Source organism: Dendrobium catenatum, unplaced genomic scaffold, assembly GCF_001605985.2.
Source record: "Dendrobium catenatum unplaced genomic scaffold, ASM160598v2 fragScaff_scaffold_1022, whole genome shotgun sequence".
NCBI classification, from domain to species: domain Eukaryota; kingdom Viridiplantae; phylum Streptophyta; class Magnoliopsida; order Asparagales; family Orchidaceae; genus Dendrobium; species Dendrobium catenatum.
In genome coordinates, this window is record NW_021319484.1 from 3,312,988 (window position 1) to 3,333,270 (window position 20,283).

The following is a 20,283-nucleotide window of genomic DNA, read 5'->3' on the forward strand; positions in this document are numbered from 1 at the left end:
GCAAGTTTTCTTGGGGTCTTCCAAGTGCAGACATTTTTCACATATTCATGGCCAATCTACATTTAGCTGAGGGTCATGGTGTGGGAATTACTGATTCTCCTGAAATTCTAAATCAATTATGTATTGTGGATGTTTAAGTGCTACCTTGATATGTTCACTGAGGTTGATGAGATGTTTTAATTGATATGGAAAGGATTGTTATGAAAAATGTTATATCAGGAAAACTGATATGTTTAGTTATCTGTTACACTCTACTGTATTAATCAGAGATACTGTGGGATGTCACAAGCTATCTCATGAATATGATTAATCTAAGATTTTTCTCTCAGATAACATATTACATGGATAGCTTCATAATTTGTATATTGAAATAGACAAATCAGATTAGTTGTTCTTTCAAACTATCTATCACTTACAAACTTTCTATCACTTAAGTTTGGTTTGATTTACCAAATCAACGGATTAATTTTTCAATCAAAACATTTTGCACTTGGCTCAAGTTTGCCCGCTTTCAATTTTTGGCAAACCACTTCAAGTGGATGTCATTGGTATTCAGCTTTCCAGGACTTTAGTGGATAGGATTCTAGTAAAATTAGATGCTTCTTTCCCTCTTGAGAAAGAAATTGGACTGGCTTCGCATCTAATGGTTAATGGTAGAAGTTTAAGTCTAAAGGCACTCCCCCTTATGCTCTTCTTACAAAATATTTGATCACAACTTCTCAGAATGCTTCAAGTTGCACCTATAACTGTGGAAGCCTATCAATCATGATAGTGAAAATTGATCTTTCATCTGATAAAACCTTACTTGTAATGCAATGGAGCAATGTCATCTACTTCTAACTAGGCATATACTCAAAACTTGGAATTAACTTTAGATCCTACAATGGAATTTGTGCCTTCTTCGGTTAATTGTCCAGCCCCCATTCCTTCTCACATGATTAGTGATCCTATCCCTTATGGGGTTATAGCTTCTGATGATCTCCTTGATGTTAAGGATATGAGTAACCTAGAATCTCAGTTGCCTCAGATGTTGGCATTTCTTGCACCGAGAAGCTTGATTTTGAACAAGAAGTTTCAAAATTTATATGCTCCACGAGGTAGAAATAACAAGAAAAGTTACCATCACTCTCCAAAATATAGTAGGGTACAAGTTAAAATAATATGGCCCCTATTTTTTTTTCTCTTTTTTTGTCCTTGCAAATGTATTTTGTTTTTAGTTCTTCTTTCCATCTAGCAATACTTTGCTAAAAAAATTCTTCATGTTCGAACAATTAGAAGAAATTCTGGAGAGCATTTGTCATTTCTTCCAATTTCTTCTTTAGCAACAAGAAAGGTTATCACTGCCGGTGGAAGATAAATTGTTAATCTTCAATCAACCCTAAGATGATCAATAGAAGATGGCGCTCAGAAGGCCAAAAATAACATTAAGAGCAAGCATAACTTAAAACTATCACCACCAGAAACAGTACTGAAGCTAGCCACTTCTAACTCATGAAATTCATCAACATACCCTTTGATGTTCCTTTCCATTTAGATCTGAATTTGAAAAAAGCTACAGCATAACTAAAATTGTTTCTTACAATCGCAACCAAAAATCACAAACATCACCTTCCCAATACCAACCATAGCAACTTTAATGCACCCATTCCATTGCAATCAATTTTCTATGCCATATTTGTGTTTCTTTTTTTTACATTTCTTTAAAAAATAATATTACAGCAAAGGATGTAACACAAGCGTATCATAGCATAGTATCATTTATATCACATTTAACTTTTTTTTAAGACACTTATTTATTGTCCGATAATCAAAATCTTATGAGAAGCCACCTTTACTATTGTTAAATCAAATTTTCTTTAAGAGCAATGTCCAACACTGAATGTTAAAGATTATAATACCCAAAATATTTGAAATAAAGGTAAGTATAAACTTTCTATAAATGATAATTGATTTATTAATTTAAGTCTACCTTGAATTTTAAGTATTTAACTAATTAACAAGTAATCAATTAATAATTAACTCATTTCCTTTTGATGTTTCAGTAGCTTTTCCACTATAAGCCACATGTATTGGAGGATGGCTGTGTGGGAATCCTGCGGCTGAAATGTTTAGTGGAATAAGAATTTTAATATTATAATTGTTGTCAAAAAAGCATTTAAGGAATAGATTATCCATAAATGAGAACTACCCAGTATAAGCATAACTAAAATTGTTTCTTACAATCCCAAACAAAAATCACAAACATCACCTTCCCAATACCAACCATAGCAACTTTTATGCACCCACTCCATTGCAATCAATTTTAGGTGATGTGAAAATAGGAAATAAAAGAACAAATTACAATTGATATGAGCTATCCCAAATAATGCACAACAAATAGATTCAAGGTAGACTTACATTAAAAAATCAATTATCATTTATAGAAAGTTTATACTTACCTTTATTTTGAATATTTTAGGTATTATAACACACCCCTTATTTAAATTTTGCCCTCGACATTCAGTGCCTTAGTGGTCGTCAAACAATTTAAAGAACTTGAGTCTAGTATCTTCTTCTCTCTCCCAAGTTGCCTCTTTTTCTGATATATATTTTCATTTCACTTTAACACAAGGAATCTAATGATTTCTAAGTTGTTTAGTATCCAAGACTATTATTCTTATTGGTTCTTTAGTGTAAGTCAGATTTTTATGTAGATTTATATCATCATGTGCAATTCTTTGATGGGCATCTGTAAACCATTTCCTTAGCAGAGACGCATGAAAAACATTGTGAATATCTGACATGCCAGCATGAAGAGCAAGACTATAAACAACTTTTTCAATCCTTTCAATAAACTTCAAAAGGCCCTATGTACCAAGGATTCAAATTGCCTCCCAGTCTAAATCTAGTTGTACATTTCACAGGCTTAACCTTCAAGAATACAAAGTCACCCACTTCAAACTCACTACTCTGTGCTTAGGGTCATAATACTTTTACTGGCAATCCTAAGCAGCTTTCAATTTATTTATGATTAATCTGATTTTCTCTTTTGCTTCCTAAACTAGTTATGGGCACATTAACTGTCTTTCTCCTACCCAATCTATGTTAAGGGAGTTCTGCACTTTGTACCATAAAGGGCTTAATATGGCGAAATTTGTATACTAGATTGATAACTATTGTTGTAGTCAAATTCTATCAATGTTATGTGATCCTCCCAGCTACCTCTAAAATCTAAAACATGTAATCTCAACATTTCTTCCAATACCTAAATGGCTCATTCAGATTGACCGTCACTTTGAGGATGAAAAGCTATACTGTAGTGCAGATTTGTGCCCAAGCTTTCATGAATGCTTTTCCACAATCTAGAAGTAAGCCTACCATCTTTATCGAAAAAAATAACAAACAGAATACCGTGCAATATAATAATCTCTTTCATGCCAATTTGTCTGTTGAATTAGTTTGTTTGATAGGAAAAAAGTGAGTTGATTTTGCCAGTCTATTAATAATCACCCAAATGATGTCATGTCCCTGTCTGGATTTGGAAAATCCCATAACAAAATCCATTGCAATTTCTTTCCACTTCCACTCAAGGATAGGTAGTGATTAAAGCAATCCACTAGGTCGCTGATGTTCAGCTTTCACAATTTGACATGCTTCACATTTGGCTATATATTCAGCAAAGTCTTTCTTCATACCTAGCCACCTAAATATTAGTTTCAAGTCTTAATACATCTTGGTACTACCTAGATGAATTGTATACTAAGAATGATGAGCTTCTTACAAAATTTCCTTTCTTAAATCAGGATCATTGGGTACCCACAACTGGAATTTATGTCTAATGATTCCATCAACATCAACAGAAAGATCTAGTCGTTTCCCTGACGCCCCTACTCCATCAAATTTGAATATTCACTACTAAGTTGTTGAGCTTCTTTAATACGATCTGTTAAAATGAGTTTTACTCTCATATGATGCAAATATTCCATATTTTTAAAATCTCTAATCTCCAATTGCAGATTTTCCATTTCCTCAATATATTGAGCCTTTTGAGTAATCATCCAGTTCATCGTTCTTGTAGATTTGTGACTCAAATCATCAGCCAAAATATTAGTTTTTCCAGGACAATACTAAATATTCACATCATAATCTTTGATAAGTTCAAACCATCTTCGCTGTCTTAGATTGAGTTCTTTCTATAAAAATACATATTTTAAGCTCTGATGATCAATAAAAATTTCACATCTTACCCCATACAGATAACGTCACCAAATCTTCAAAGCAAATACCACTACAATAAGTTTTAAGTCATGAGTGGGATAATTTCTTTCATGGGGCTTCAACTATCTCGATTCATATGCAATCACCTTTCTATTCTGCATTAGAATACGTTCCAAACCCGTCAAAGAAGCATTACTATAAATCTGAAAGCTTTTCCCACATTCAGTTGTCCATTCAAATTTTACCTCTTTCCTCATTAGCTTTGATAAAAGCATAGCAATCTATGAAAATCCTTCAACAAAACTCCTGTAGTATCCTACCAATCCTAAGAAGCTACGAACCTCTGTAATATTATTTGGTGTAGGCCATTCCAAAGTAGTTTTTACTTTCTATGGGTTTACTAAAATTCCTTCACTAATGATAATGTCCAAAGAAGAAAATATTCCTTAGCCAAATTTCACATTTTGAATATTTTGCATACAATTGATTTTTCCTCGATGTCTCCAAAATATCCTTAAATATTCAGCATGCTCGTCAATCCTCGAGAATATCAAAATGTTATCAACATGGTTTAAAATTGCGCAATATGAGGCTCGCCTTGAGGCCCGCCTTTGCGCAATTCTAATAAAAAACGCCTCGATGCTTACGCATCGAGTTTTTTTTATGAGGCTTGCGCCTCAACTTGGGTGAGGCCCACCTCGCTTCACTGGCATGAGGCTTACGCCTCACGCAATATATATTAAAACTTACATAAATCTTGAAGTAAATGCCCGACATTAGACTCTATAGGAGAGGAGAAAGGGAAGAGAGCTGTTCATAATAATGATGATTCAAATGAAGAACCCCTTAGTGATGATAGTGTTGATGATTATGAGTTCTTATGTGATATGTCATTGCTATTTGTTTCTGGAAATTGGAATTATATGTTAATGAAAAGAATACTGGGATTTAGGAAAGATAGAATTTTGAGTTGAACTATATTTCATGTTGTCTTATTATTGAGATATTTTGATTTCACTTCATATCTTTATGCTTTTTTTATGTTTTATATTATTCACTCATTAGAATATAAAAAATTTATTATTTTATGTTTAGGCAATTTTTGGATTTTGAGGCTTAGGCCTTGAGGCTTACGCCTCGCCTCACGAATGAAAAACGCCTCAATACCTGAATACGCAATTTTAAACATTGGTTATCAATGAAAATAATCATAAACTTATCTACGTAGTCTTTGAAAATCCAATTCATCATATCCATAAAAATAGCATGAGCACTTGTTAACACAAACGGCATAACTCTAAACACAAAATAACCATATATGGTCCCAAAATTCGTCTTACTGACATCTGCTTATTAAACTCTCACTTGATGATATTCCGATCTTAAATCAATTCTAAAAAATATTGTGGCACCTACTAACTGATTAAATAAGTCATCTATTCAAGGTAATGGATATATGTTCTTGATAGCCACTTTATTTAGCTCTTTATAGTCAATAAACATTCTTATGGATCCATTTTTTCTTAACAAAAAGTAAAAGTGCACTCCAAGGTGAATGGCTAGCCCTGATAAATCTCTAATCCATCAATTCCTATAATTGAGTTTTTAACTCCTGCAATTCTTTTGGAGCCATCTCGTAAGGAGATTTATAATTTGAGGATGTTCCTAGTTGCAGTTCTAAGCCCAATTTAACTTCTCTTTCAGGTGGTAATTCAAAGTAATTCTTCAAGAAATACATCTGAAAATTCAGAGAAAACTGGAACATTCAATAATGATTGTACATCTTTATTTAAGACCTCCATTTTAGCTAAGAACACTAACTCACCCCTGCTTATATATTTACCCATATTCATTGCATTAACTAGAGATGATGTTACATTCTTCTCACAGAGAAAATTTAAGGTCATCTCACTGGGTAAATTAAATTTTATTCTTTTCTTCTAACATTCAATTGTAGCAAAAAATTAAACCAGTCAATACATTCCCAAAATGATGTCAAAAGTTTTAATAGTCACTAAAATCAATTCTATTGAAAATTTATGACCATGAATATCCAAATTCATAAGACACATCATATTGACAGGTAAATTATCCCCTGTTGGCATCATAACACAAAGCAGGTGTAAAATATGTAGCCTCAACAAATAAATCAGAACATAATTTTTCAGAAATTAATGAATAGGATGCACCATAATCAAAAGAACACTGTCAAACTTATTGAAAATCAAAGGAATACCTGTAACCACCTCCTCTAAATCCCTAGCCTCTTGGGGTGTAATGGCAAACACTTTAGCTTTCACAGGTTGATAACCTTTAACATATAATGTTTCTCCTTTTAATTGATGTTGTGGTTTTCTTTGCACTGCTGGCCTTCCTTGAAACTGAATTTTTCCTGCCTAATTGCCTTTCAGATATCTCCTATGTTGTGTCTGCTCCTAATATCCATGTGGCCTGGTATTGGTCCTTCTCTCTTGAGGCCAATCTACCTTGCAATGACCCGACTCACAACATCTGAAATATCTTCCGGATCCCACCAAACACTGACCAGAATGCCTCTTCCCAAATTGTTCACACAAAGGTTTCTCAAGCTGACACTGCTTCAATTTATCATCAAACTCTGACTTCTTGTTTTTGAATCGATCATCCTTTTCAAATATCTTTATTTTTCCTAATTGTCGTTGCGCCCGACTATATTTGGAGAAATTCAGCTCATTTTCAATCCTTTTGGCCCTCTTCACTAAGATCGAGAATTCACATATATGAAAAGGTACAAATGTGAGTAGTAGTTGATCCCTGAGGCCTCTCAAGGTATTGTGGCACTTTTCCTCCTTGGTGCTAATATAATGAGGTGCATAGAGAGACAAAGAAGTAAACTCAGCCTCATATTGCATAACTGTTTTTCAACCCTGAGTCAGATTGAATAATTTGTCTTGTAAAGCTAATCTGTCTGAAAGGAAGAATGAACCAATCTCTAAATACTCTCACAAAATCATCCCACTATATGCTAGTGATAGGCATCTGTCCAAATTTTTCTTCATGTTATGTTTGCCACCATCTTTCTGCCTCTCCTTCTAGAACAAATGTGGTCAATGATATTTTTTTGTTTTCAGGACAGATCATGTCAATGCTCTAACAAACAACCTATGATAGATTTAATATCATTTGTGGATTTTCTTGATATTTTCCACACAAGTTAATAATATCAATCAACACTTTGTTAAATAACCTCTGATAGGTCAAATATTCTTAGTAGTTTTATCTTGGTCTTTTCCATAAAGGTTAATTCTATCAAACAATACTTTGATAAAGAACATTAGATATATCAAATATTCATGGTGAATTTATCTTAGCCCTTTCCATACATGTTAATGCTATCAAATAAAATTTTGACAATAACTTCATATAAGTCAAATATCCTTAGTGGATTTTCCTAACCTCTTCAATATATGTTAATATTATTGAGCAAGACTTTGATAAAAAACATTGGATAGGTTAAATATCCATTATGGATTTCTCTTGTTCTCTGGCACATAAGTTAACGCAATCAAGTAATGCTTTGGAAAACAATCTCGAATAGGTCAAACATCCTTAGTTAAACATCCTAAGTGAATTCCATCTCTCAACTCCTTTGAGGAAAGATTGAAGCTCTATCACCATCAAGTCTCCACTCAATTATCATTTTTATTGAGCCACTAAACTACTATCGACGACACACCACCATACCCCCTCTATCAGGCTATTTGCTATCAACCTCTATCAACATGGATATCTATTACCTTCAATAGAATGCAACCTGACCGCCATTGAACCCTTACCTCATGACAGCCATCATTAGCCTATTATCGAACTATCATCAATTCATCATCAACACACCCTCCAACTACCACTATTAACACAAGTCCAAGGTTACTTAAGAGAACCGAGCCTTTAACGGGGATTAATGATCTTTAAACTCTTGTTAGAATATTGTTCCCTCCTTTTAAAGGGGAGAACTGAAGACTGCGTAAGAGGACTGGGCCATTACAAGAGATTGATGGTAACTCTTGTTGTATAGTTGTTCTTATAGGGGAGAACTAGAGCTTGCTTAAGAGGGTCGTGCCTTTTCCCCCACCCCTAAAGAAGGCATTTATAAATCCATAAGGAAAAATTTTTCCTAATTTTTTTCAATAACCAGTCCTCTGCCACTATTGGATCACTTGCACCTTTGAATGTTGACAGTTTAAAAGTCTGAAATAACTTTAAATGTTGATCCACTTCACTGCCACTTTAGATCTGGGTGTACTGATAGTAGAAGATATCTCCATGGATGTCATTTTGTCCACAACTTGTGAGATCAAATGCATAATATCTTAAAGTTACTTAGAATGAATGCATGCAGGGTCCTATTCAACCTTGATTCAACTTATAGCACTATATACATCAAATTCATTATATCTCATCCTACTTCATTATCTAAATTCAATTATGCTTCCATTTGATTTTTATTTAGGCTTTGATATCAATTTTTGTCATACCTTATTCCCCCCCTCCCCCCTACGGTTAACATGAAGTATAATAGGAAAGTAAAATCTAAATAGGCCCCCTCTTACTAAAACTCATTATGAGCTACTTATATCATAATCAGATGAGTAAAAAGTAATATATTTATAATTTTCTAACATATCAAGCGTTATACTTAATATGGGAGCATATAATAAAGATTTATGTTTTTATCGGCGTATTAGGCAAACTGAAGTTAGAGAGGCTTTAAAGAAAATGAAGGGTGGAAAAGCTGTTAGACCTGATGATATTCCAATAGAGGTGTGGAAATGCTTAGGAGATGAAGGAATTTCATGGCTTACTAAACTTTTTAATACTATTTTGAAGACTAAGAAGATGCCAGATGAGTGGAGAATGAGTGTGTTAATTCCTATTTTTAAGAATAAAGGTGATGTACAAGATTGTGCGAATTATAGAGGTATTAAGTTAATGTGTCATACTTTAAAACTATGGGAGCGAGTTTTGGAGCATAGGTTGCGGCGTGATACTAATGTTTCTCAAAATCAATTTGGATTCATGCCGGGTAGGTCGACTATGGAAGCCATACATTTATTAAGAGGTTTGATGGAGAAATATAGAGAAAATAAGGAGGATCTACATATGATATTTATTGATTTAGAAAAAGCATATGATAAAGTTCCAAGAGAAGTGCTATGGAGAGTTCTTGAAAAGAAAGGAGTCTATAATGCTTATATTCAAATCATTAAAGATATGTATGCAGGAGCTATTACTTGTGTTTAAACATAAGGTGGTTTGACCAAGTATTTTCCTATTTCGGTTGGGTTACATCAAGGATCAGCCTTAAGCCCATATCTTTTTACTTTAGTCATGGATGTTCTCACTAGACATTTGCAAGAGGATGTACTTTGGTGTATGCTTTTTGCTGATGATATTCTTCTTGTTGATAAGACTAGAGAGGGAGTTGAAAGTAAACTTGAATTATGGAGGTCAACCTTAGAGTCTAAAGACTTTCTCTTGAGTAAATCTAAAACGGAATATATGGAGTGTAATTTTAGTAGTAATAGACCTAGTGAGGGGATTGTGACTTTGGGCGATCAAGTCATTAATAAGAGTACACGTTTTAGATATCTTGGATCTATTGTTCAGAGTGATGGTGAAATAGATGGGGATATTCCCCCCTGCAGCCGCCTCCTTCCCCCTCCACCTCTCTACCCGCCGGCCCCTCTTGGGTTTTGAATTTGAAATTCAAATTCACCAAGAGCTGTTACCCACTTGCCAAAATTAATTCCTGATTTTAGGCAATCCTCTTTATTGGATTTCAATTCCAATTTGAAATTCAAATTGCTGCATAAATACTTCCCAAATTAGCTCCTTGATTTGTGGCTCCAATATTAATTGGGTCTAATTTGAATGAGCAATTCAAATTTGATAACTTCCCTATTTTGGAAACGCCTCCTCTCAGAAATCCGAGAATAAATTCAGCTTTATTTAATTAGTAGACTAGTGTGTGGGCCCCACTTGCTCACAATTCCTAACCCTTTTTTTTTTAAATGGCCGCCATGCATAGAGGCCAAATCCTCTCACCTGCTATTAATCCCAATCTAATTAATCCCTTATTTTCTCTGAAAACCGCTGGCCTCTCATGGAATTAATTGAAATTCTCAATTAATTTCCCTCCTCTGTCTAAGGGAAATTCAAATTGAGGATGATCATTAGCTCCCCAACTCTCCACCTCACCAAGCCGCCACCCCGACATCGACCACGGTTTCGTCTTTGATGATTAAGGAAGAACAGATAAGACGTTGGATGCTCACTAATCATCCCATGGACTACCCGCCACCGGCTACCGCTCCAACGGGCTACGCTTTTGTGCAACATGTGTCTCCTAGTGGCATCGCTCGGTTGCTCTCAATCTTCCTCCATTAAAAGTGCCACCAACAAGAGAGTGAGTGAGAGACCCAAGGTGAAAAGTTCTATTTGTTAATTGTGGATTACTGTTTCTCCTCATAGCATTACTCTTTAATTCTATGTTGTCAATTTGATATTGTCCCGTTAATCTAGTTATAACTGCATGACTTACTTAATTTCGAATTGATAATTCTGAAAACCTAACTTGGGTAAGCATTAATTCTATAACTAGCAAAGCTTTAAAATCTTATATTAAAATCTCCAAGAAGTTCTTGTTTCCATCGCATGTTGTTTCACATCAAAAAGGCAGTTCATTCATCCAAGAACCCAATCTCCACCATAGTGCAGAGACCAAAACTACGAACTGCACCAACAAAGGCTCGACTCTAGTTAAAATTAATAAGCAACAAAAAAAAGTCAACAACAGAAAACTTATAGAATCAGTGGTTGGATAGGAACAGTGGATCAAAAATACTAAACTTAGAAATCGGAACATAGCTGAATTGAAACACTTGCAAGAATAACCAAACCCATCAAGATAATAAAAAACAGTATATAACACTGATAGGAAATACTTGAGTTCGCAAGTAACCCTAAGAGAAATACTTGAGTTCGCAAGCAAATCTAACCACAATTGGTGAAAATAGAGAACAGAACTGTTGTTTACAGTATTCTTTTCATTAACATATAATTCAAATTCCAAAAATAAATAGCAATGACATATCACATAAAAACTCATAAGTCATCAACACTGTCATCACTAAGGGGTTCTTCATTTGAATCATCATTATGATGAACTGCTCTCTCCCCTTCCTCCTCTCCTATAGAGTCCAATGTCGGGCATTTACTTCAAGATTTATGTAAGTTATATATATAGAGTGAGGCATAAGCCTCATGCCAGTGAGGCCCGCCTAGTTGAGGCGCAAGCCTCATAAAAAAAACTCAAGGCGTAAGCATCGAGGCATTTTTATTGGAATTGCACAAAGGCGAGCCGCATATTGTGCAATTTTAAACAATGGCTTGGGCCCACTAGGCCATCCACCCCCCTATCTCTTGGTTCCGCCCTACCCCTAGGCCAGCGACAGTACACCTGAACCGGTCAAGGTTGGACCTGTTCAGCCGGCCTAACATTACTCGCCTCCCAAAGAATCACCTTGTCCTCAATGTGAAAAGAAGAAAATTGGAGCCTTACTCTCTCATATGACTCCCAAGTGGCATCGAAATCAGAAGGTCCCTCCATCTGATCAGCACTTCTTTATTTCTCTTTTTGTCCAATCGGACTCCCCTCAACTCCAATGGTTCTAGAATCACTTCCAAATCCTCTGTCAGTGTGATTGGCAACTCTACACAAACTGCATGCTCAACTAGAGCTCTTCTCAACTGTGATACATGAAAAACTAGATGTATGGTGGCGAATGGGGGTAACTTCAAACGATACGCCACTACTCTGATCTTATCCAAAATCACATAGGGGGCAAAGTACCTTGAAGCCAATTTCTCATTTCTCCTGTTGGCGACTGACCTCTGCCTGTAGGACCTTAGTTTCAAGAATACTTTCTCCCCCATCTCAAATTGTATGTCCCTCCTACGTCTATCTGCCTGGTTTTTCATGATTTGTTGTACCCTGGACAGGTGTCTCTTCAATTCCTCCAACACCTTGTCCCTTTCCTCTAGGTACCGCTCAATTGAATAAACTGGTGTGTTCCCTCTCACAATATGCACTAAGTGTGGGAGTCTCTTCCATACAATATTTTAAAAGGGGACATCTGAGATGCAGAATGGTACGAAGTATTGTACTAATACTCAGCCTATGCTAACCATTTAGCCCACAGTCGTGGCTTTTCAAAAACAAAACACCTCAAATAAGCTCTAAGCTGCGATTCACCACCTCTGTTTGATCATCTGTCTGCGAATGATAGACGGTGCTTCTCTTAAGATCAATGCCCTACAATCTGAACAGCTCCCTCCAAAACTGACTAAGGAAAACATTGTCTCGATCAAACACTATCGACTCAGGAATCTCATGCAGTCCAACCGCCTCCCTGAATGTTGTTGCCACTGTCACTGCGGTATAGAGATGCCGTAAGGGAATGAAATGTGCATACTTACTCAGTCTATCCACCACCACCATGATGACTGTGAATCCTTCTGATCGTGATAGGCCGTCTATGAAGTCCATGGACACTTCCTCCCGTACTCTATTTGGAAGTGTCAAGGGTTGTAGTAGTCCCCCTGGAGCCATTGCTATATATTTATTTCTCTAGCACACTTCGCACATCACCACCATCTCCTTAACATCTTTATACATTCCTTTCTAGTAAAGCTCAGATGCCAGCCTTCTATAGGTCTTATGTACTCCTGAATGTCCTCCCACTGCACTGTCATGGAACTCCTGTAGCAAGTGAGGAATATGTATGGACGTTCGTGACATCACAAACCTCTCTTGATACAACTGCCTCCCTCCCTTTGAGGAGAGTTGGTTAGATTTTTCACTCTGCTCTTCTTGTGGCCTAAGTTATGCTTGAATTGTGGAAGATTATTCTGTCTACTTCACTTTTTGTGTGAAAATTACAATATCTCTTGGATTTAGCCTTGAATATCTCCATGCTTAACTTGAATTGTTGAGTTGGTTTTCAAGTCAGTAACAATTGCTCCAAATTTGATTTTATCTTTGAAATTTGACCTCCTTGCTGATTTGAATAAATCATATCTAATTTTTTTTTAACCATCTACAATGAATTAAGGTTTCACATTAATGCAACATGTCCCCTTAATTTAACCTTGAATGGATCTCATTAGTCCTATTTGTTCACTCAATCCAGCCTCAATTGGACTGAATTAGAGTTTCAAGACTCAAATTAACAGTACAATTCAATATATCTAACTATAGTGTGGATGTTCATCGTTATTTTAGCATTCAATTTCATTAATTGTCAATTTCTTATGTTCATTTACTCCACTATGTGATACCCATTGTTAAAATACCATGCCTTGTGGATGTTCTTGCTATATGTTTTAATTGTTGGTTATGTTTTCAATTGTTTCATATTATTTATCATATTGCATGTCTAATCTTAACCAAATTTCACCAAGTTTGGTTCTAGCAAATTCACATGTATTCATTTTGTGGCTTTCACGCTATTGTTTATGCGTCCGAGATGAGAGTCATGAGATTCATGCTTTAGGGCTGAGGACAAACTGGATTAATGTTATATAGTCGTTGATTTGTGAAGTATCTATCATATAGTTCTTGTTGGAAGCGTAAATGCATAGTTAGATTTTGATGAGTAAATAGGTAAATTTTATCAGATTTAGATGCTCTAATCATTTATTGTGGATAGATAATTATAATATTGGCTGTTGTATTAACAACAAATTCATCAACGCACCCCACTCAGCATGGATACTATAAAAAATCATCCAAGCCAATGTGTGGGTTGTGGCAAAGAGAGCATTAGAAAAACCATTTGCAATCATCCATCACTAAGTAAATAAAAAGCATAGCATGTGCTTCTACTCTATGCAGGCTAAACCTTCCCGACTTTAAAATTACCATGGCTGAAGAGGGTATTCCTCAAGGGCACCATTTGGCACCTTTGAACATTAACTGTAGCGTGAATATTATATGGCTACCAACATTAGGAAAACTAGTTAGAACTTACAAGATTACTACATCAAAATAATTGCCTTATCCTTTGTATTTGGCTAAATGATTAAATGTGAAGAAATTTCCAGTTAACTACAATGGACAAGATGATTATTCTGCAAACCTTCCACAATTTGATAAAGCAATTGCAACAGCACTTAAAAGCTTGCTTGATTCGGGAGCATCCAGAACAACTCCACTGGCACTTATAGGTGCTATAATCTGTTAGAAAATGTTAAATAATCGCCTTCAATACCCAACATAAAAATCCTTAAAAAATCATATTATTTCATCAAAAAAGGCAGGAATTATAATAAATGAGAAAATGATCAAAATGGTCAATTAACTCTTTATGAAATACCAAAATGATTCCCAATTATGTTAAAAGATTATTTTGGTCCTTCAACCCTTTAAGGAGAAACCAAAATAGTCCCACCATAAGACTATTTTGATTTCTCTTTAAAGACTTGAGGGATCAAAATGGTCAATTAATATAGTTGAGGAACATTAAGGGATGATTTTGATCCTTTTTTCTATAATAAAAATTGATGAAGGCATATATCTGCGCAAGATAGAAACAAGGTATTGGAGGAAGAAAGAAAATGGAACAAATGACAAAGATGTCTATTGAGAGAGAGGGGGGAGGGTTAATAAGCAACCAATGATGTAACAAAGTTATAACTGGTGTTAGCGTCAGATTGAAGAACTAAAAAGAATTCATCAACCCATTATAATGAAACTTTAAGACCTAAATTAAGACAGGAAACAGGACGTCTACCAAGAACTCAGTTACTCCAAAAGATAGCTGCATACTATGCAAATCATCATCCCATTGTTCAGCTTTATCTGCCCTCGTTAAAAGTAAAATGTCAACGAAAATATAGAGTTGCAGGGTTTCTAAAAGAAGAAAATAAATAAGTGTTACATTCACCATTGCCATGTATCTGAAAATAGTACTCCATCATGTACAACTTTACACCATGTTTCAGCTCGCATTTGATCATGTACATGTTACTCCTTGAAGCCAAGCATTCTGCACCTTTGTCCTGCATCCAAAAAGGCACTTCATCGGGAAATCATGGACACTTGAGGTTTAAAGAGCAAAAATAATCATTTTTCTCCAACGCAGCATATGCAATGCGTGCTATGTTTTTCCATTTAGATCAAGAATACAGCAAAGGCCCAAATCATTAAACTAAAAATTGTGATCTAGTTCAAAAATGGTCAAAAAAAAAACATTTACATGAAAATATTGATAGACTATTGTAATAAAATGAGCGCTGTAGGCAATGAACATACCAATAAATTTTTATGACCGTCAACAAACCATAGCCGACAAAAACCTTCTATTTCTGAAATGAATCTAACAATATTCTTAAAAAGCATTAGCAAACACTAAAGATCTAAAAGCATCTCAATTAAAAAAAAAAACAAAAGATTATTAGCCGATTAACCTAGCAACCAGATAATTAAAAGGGATATGGAACAAATACTAAAAACAATGAAATACCTTTCCCATGTCGATGCAATTGTGAAATCATCAAAGCCCTCAATCTGGTGAATCACGCAGATAATAACCATTAAAAGCGTCTATTTATTCACATAACCATATACTTAAAAATCTGTTTCCTAAGTTATTGAGAAGCTATTTCATTGAACAAAGTATTTTTCTATGTATAAATAATGCCTGGCAATAGAAAAATAATCACTCGAAAGCAGCTTCAAGAAAGAAAATATTGGTGGTACTTATATCACCAAGCTACAAGAAGTGAGGAATATTAAGTTTATGTTAGATAAGCAAACATTGAATAGAGGGAAAAAAAATGGCGAGAAGCTCCTGATGTTAACCAGCCTTGTCAACCAAGCTTCAGTCTAGGAAAACAAAGCTAAAATGGGGCATAAATAGTGAGAGATGTATCCGAAGTAGCCATACATAAGAGGAATAACCAGCAGCACCTGAAGCATATAATTAATTTATAGAACCTCAACAAAATTGTGTATATACAAATTTGTCCTTTAAACCCTAAATGGTACATTACATAGTCCACATATAAAAGTTAAAGAACTGCATGAAAAACATGTGCCTTAAATTGTAATATAAGAGATAATAATGAATATCAGAACACATTTAGGTGCTTCCCGCCAAGAGATAAGTGACTACATAGTTTTCCAACAAGAAAGAGCAAGCAAAAAAGTAAATCTTAATGTTTGCAAGGTGAGCTGAGAACAAATATATATATATATATATATATATATAACATACACGCATACACGATGTTAGGAATAAATAACAATGGTTCACTTAGGTCAGCTTTTTCAAAGTTCCACAATCAAAACAGCTGTAAAATCTATTTTTGGGTACAGCATTCTCATTGATTTTCATTTTTTTTTACTGCAACAACAACATCAAGCCATTATCCCACTACGTGAAATCGGCTACATCAATCCTTTTTCTTCATTGTGTCATATTAAGAGTCAAATTTTCATTTAAATCTAATAAAAAAAGTATAAAAAAAAATGTCATTTCTAATATTTTCTAACCAAGCCTTTTTAGGTTTACCTCTATATTTCTTAACATATGTCAAATCTAATACATCTACTCTCTCAACCGAGTCATCAAAAGGCCAACATTTATGTGACCAAAACATCTAAGGAGACTCTCTAATCATATCTGCCACCAAAGCTACTCCAACCTTCTTACGTATAAACTCGTTTCACATTTTGTCACAAAGAGTGAAGCCACTCATCCACCTGAACATCCTCATCTCTGCAACACTTAATTTTATGTTTATTTTTTAATGACCAACATTTTGTGTGGCATTGCAGGTCTCACCATCATCTTATAGAATTTTCCCTTAAATTTAAGAGGGACTTTTCTATCACACAACAAGCCTGATGCATTCCTCCACTTCGACCATCCAACTTGAATTATGTTGATAATATCCTCATCATTTCACCATCACTATGAACAATAGATCCGAGATATCTAAAGCGTGTATTCTTATTAATGACTTGATCGCCCAAAATCACAATCCCCTCACTAGTCCTATTACTACTAAAATTACACTACATATATTCAAATTTAGATCTACTAAAGCGAAAATCTTTAAACTCTAAGGTTGATCTCCACAATTCAAGTTTACCTTCAACTCCCTCTCTAGTCTTATCAACAAGAAGAATATCATCTGCAAAAAGCATAAACTAAGGTACATCCTCTTGCAAATGTCTAATGAGAACATTCATGACTAAAGCAAAAAGATATGGGCTCAAGGATGATCCTTGATATAATAGGAAAATACCTGGTCAAACCACCTTGTGTTTGAACACTAGTAGTAGCTCTTGCATACATATCTTTAATGATTTGAATATAAACATTATTAACTCCTTTCTTTCCTAGAACTCACCAGAAGCAACAAATAAATAACTTGATAATAGACGTGAACTGGTCTATATTATGAACACGGTAGGGGATCTGATGTTCTAACAGTTTTGAAACTTACGCACGGTGTGTTTGGTGGCTGGTTAAAGTGAAAAACGGAAAATGGTTTAAATGCACAGAAAAAATGTTATCGAGCCATAAGCTTCCAACATTCAGCACAGTTTCATCCAAATCACATACAAGCCGCGGAAAACCTGAGACATAGAACTCGGGAGAAAGTAGAGATTAAGTTTGAAAACAAATGGAGAAGTTAATCAGATCTATCAGAATTATAAGGTCCAGCAAGAAAAATATGGTAACCCAGAGTGGGAGAAGAAAAGTACCTCTTCTAGGGTTTCTTCTTCGCCGTCGCCCACCTTCTGGACTGCTTTGCCCCTGTCAATCGCACTCGCAGAGGAATTCATCATCGACTGCTCAGCAGGCCGCGCGGCAAAGTATATTGTCTCAATGAAAAGACCCACGCTTTCTGTGAGGAATCCGGTTATAGAAGCTTTGTTTGGATAGAAATTATTCTGTGTGAATCCGATCACAAAGATGTGTTCGATTGCAAGGTTAAAATGTAAATTGACTTGCGTAAACGACCTGGGAGATAACGTTAAATTTAATTTGGTGCTTATTTTTTCAGAATTTAAGGTGCGAATCACCGCAATATATAACGCTTAGAGCCAAAATTTTCGCAGAACAGCCAAAATTTTCGCATAAAAAATGCCGATGAAGATGGAGATTGATCTGGATCTAGAGGAAGATGCAAGTTTTTATGAGCAGACAATATTTTCGCAGGTCTCGGAGGAAGCCGATAACCTGGAGACTGCCGACGTCCAGAAAACAAGTGCACATGAAGCAGAACACGTAGAACCAGTGATACAAGACGAAAAGTTCAGCTTATCGATAAACTTCGCCTTCTTCCACGTTTTCTTTATAGCAATGTTGCAATCAAATTTCTTTACATAGTCATTTTTCTCTGATTATTTTAGGGTACAAATATTTTAGATGTTCCCTTCTTGATGTAATTATTATCAACAATGTATATAATGTTAAATTGTAATTTATTTTAGAAGCATGACTCGATGTTCCCTTCTTTTATAGTATTATTGATCTAGGGTACAATAACGAATTTGTAGTTCGATTTTCTTATTGCAAAGCTTTGTTGCGTATTAATTGTGTATGTATTGCTTATCGGTTTGATATATATTGAGTATTATGTGTGTATTATACATTGCGTATTAATTGCGCATATGTTGTGATTTTATTGCGTATCTGTTGTGTATTGGTTGGGTATTGCTTTGCTTAATTGTTGCTTATTGGTTGCGTATTGGTTGCGTATTGGATAATTCATTTATTGCTTATTTATCATGATGTTTATGTTAATGAGAAAGAGACATACGAGGCTTATCGTAAGTATGGATATAATCTTAGTTTTAGTGTTCGTAAGAATCATCACAGTTATTGGCCCAATTCCAGAAATTTAAAATCCAAGGACTTTGTTTGCTCAAAAGCTGGTTTCAAGAAGTTGTCTGATCTTAATATCCAAAGGAAATATCGAAGATCAGATACCCGAACAGGTTGTCCAGCTATGATTATGTTTACAATGGATGAAGGTGAATATTGGAAGGTGAAAAAATTTATTGAAAATCACAATCATGATTTGCCTAGGCCAGAAAACCGGCATCTTCTTAGATCATGCAGGAATATGTGTGAGGAAAAAGCTTCTGTTCTTAAAGCAATGATAGATGCTGGGATAAGAATCACTGATGCATTTTCCTTCCTTGCTGATGAAGTTGGAGGTGTCGAAAATATTGGATTCACAATGAGGGATGCGTACAACTTTATTCAAATAATAAAAAGAGCAAAGATTAAACTTGGGGACACTAATACTTTGATTGAGTTATTTAAAGAATGTCAACTTAATGATAACATGTTCTCTTGGGATGTCCAGAATTATGAATTTGATAGATTGTTAAATTTTTTTGGGTTGATGGGATTGGTAAGATAGATTATGACTGCTTTGGTGATGTGGTAATTTTTTATACAAGTTATAGGCTAAATAAGTATAATTTGGTATGCGCACCATTTGTCGGGGTTAACAATCATTGGCAAAACATTTTGCTTGGGATGGCCTTCTTGTCTGAAGAGACAATTGAATCATTTACGTGGGTGTTTATGTAATGCCCCAGATATCAATAGTGAAAGGATTCATCTATCGTTTTCTTTTTCCATACTTTTTTTCTTTTATCTATCATTCTTTTCATCTTTCTTCTCGTTCAAATCAATACGGTCATCCAGAGATAATTGCATTACAGAAACGAAATAAAGAAAAGAGATACAACATCTATTATAATTCACATTTCCACATATACACAGTCAAAATATCGTCCAAAAGAATATGTACAATAGCCCAACGGCTACAAAACAAAGGCCTGCCATAGGCAACAAAACAAGACTACGCTAGCAACCAAAGAAGCTTCACGCGGGAGGCTCTACACCTAAAATATTAACCACATATAATGAGCTTAAATAGCCCAGCAGGTCACCAAAGCCTATAACTGAAATCAAAGCACGACACTGAAAATAATATGCAGGTCAATCAAATCAA

At 35.0% G+C, this 20,283-nt stretch overlaps 1 protein-coding gene across 1 annotated transcript in view; it reads right to left on the bottom strand.

Moving 5' to 3' along the window:
* LOC110108115 (rab3 GTPase-activating protein catalytic subunit-like) overlaps positions 1-18,148 on the bottom strand; it is a 32,100-nt gene extending 13,952 nt beyond the window's left edge. Inside the window, exons 1-6 of the mRNA XM_020838629.2 lie at positions 18,014-18,148; positions 15,762-15,805; positions 15,551-15,614; positions 15,183-15,297; positions 15,030-15,097; positions 14,376-14,473 (exon numbers count right to left, since the gene is read on the bottom strand). Of these exons, the coding sequence (XP_020694288.1) occupies positions 14,376-14,473; positions 15,030-15,097; positions 15,183-15,297; positions 15,551-15,614; positions 15,762-15,805; positions 18,014-18,097 (473 nt within the window). The 5' untranslated portion in view covers positions 18,098-18,148. The remainder of the gene's footprint in view (positions 1-14,375; positions 14,474-15,029; positions 15,098-15,182; positions 15,298-15,550; positions 15,615-15,761; positions 15,806-18,013) is intronic.
* Positions 18,149-20,283: the final 2,135 nt, after the last annotated feature.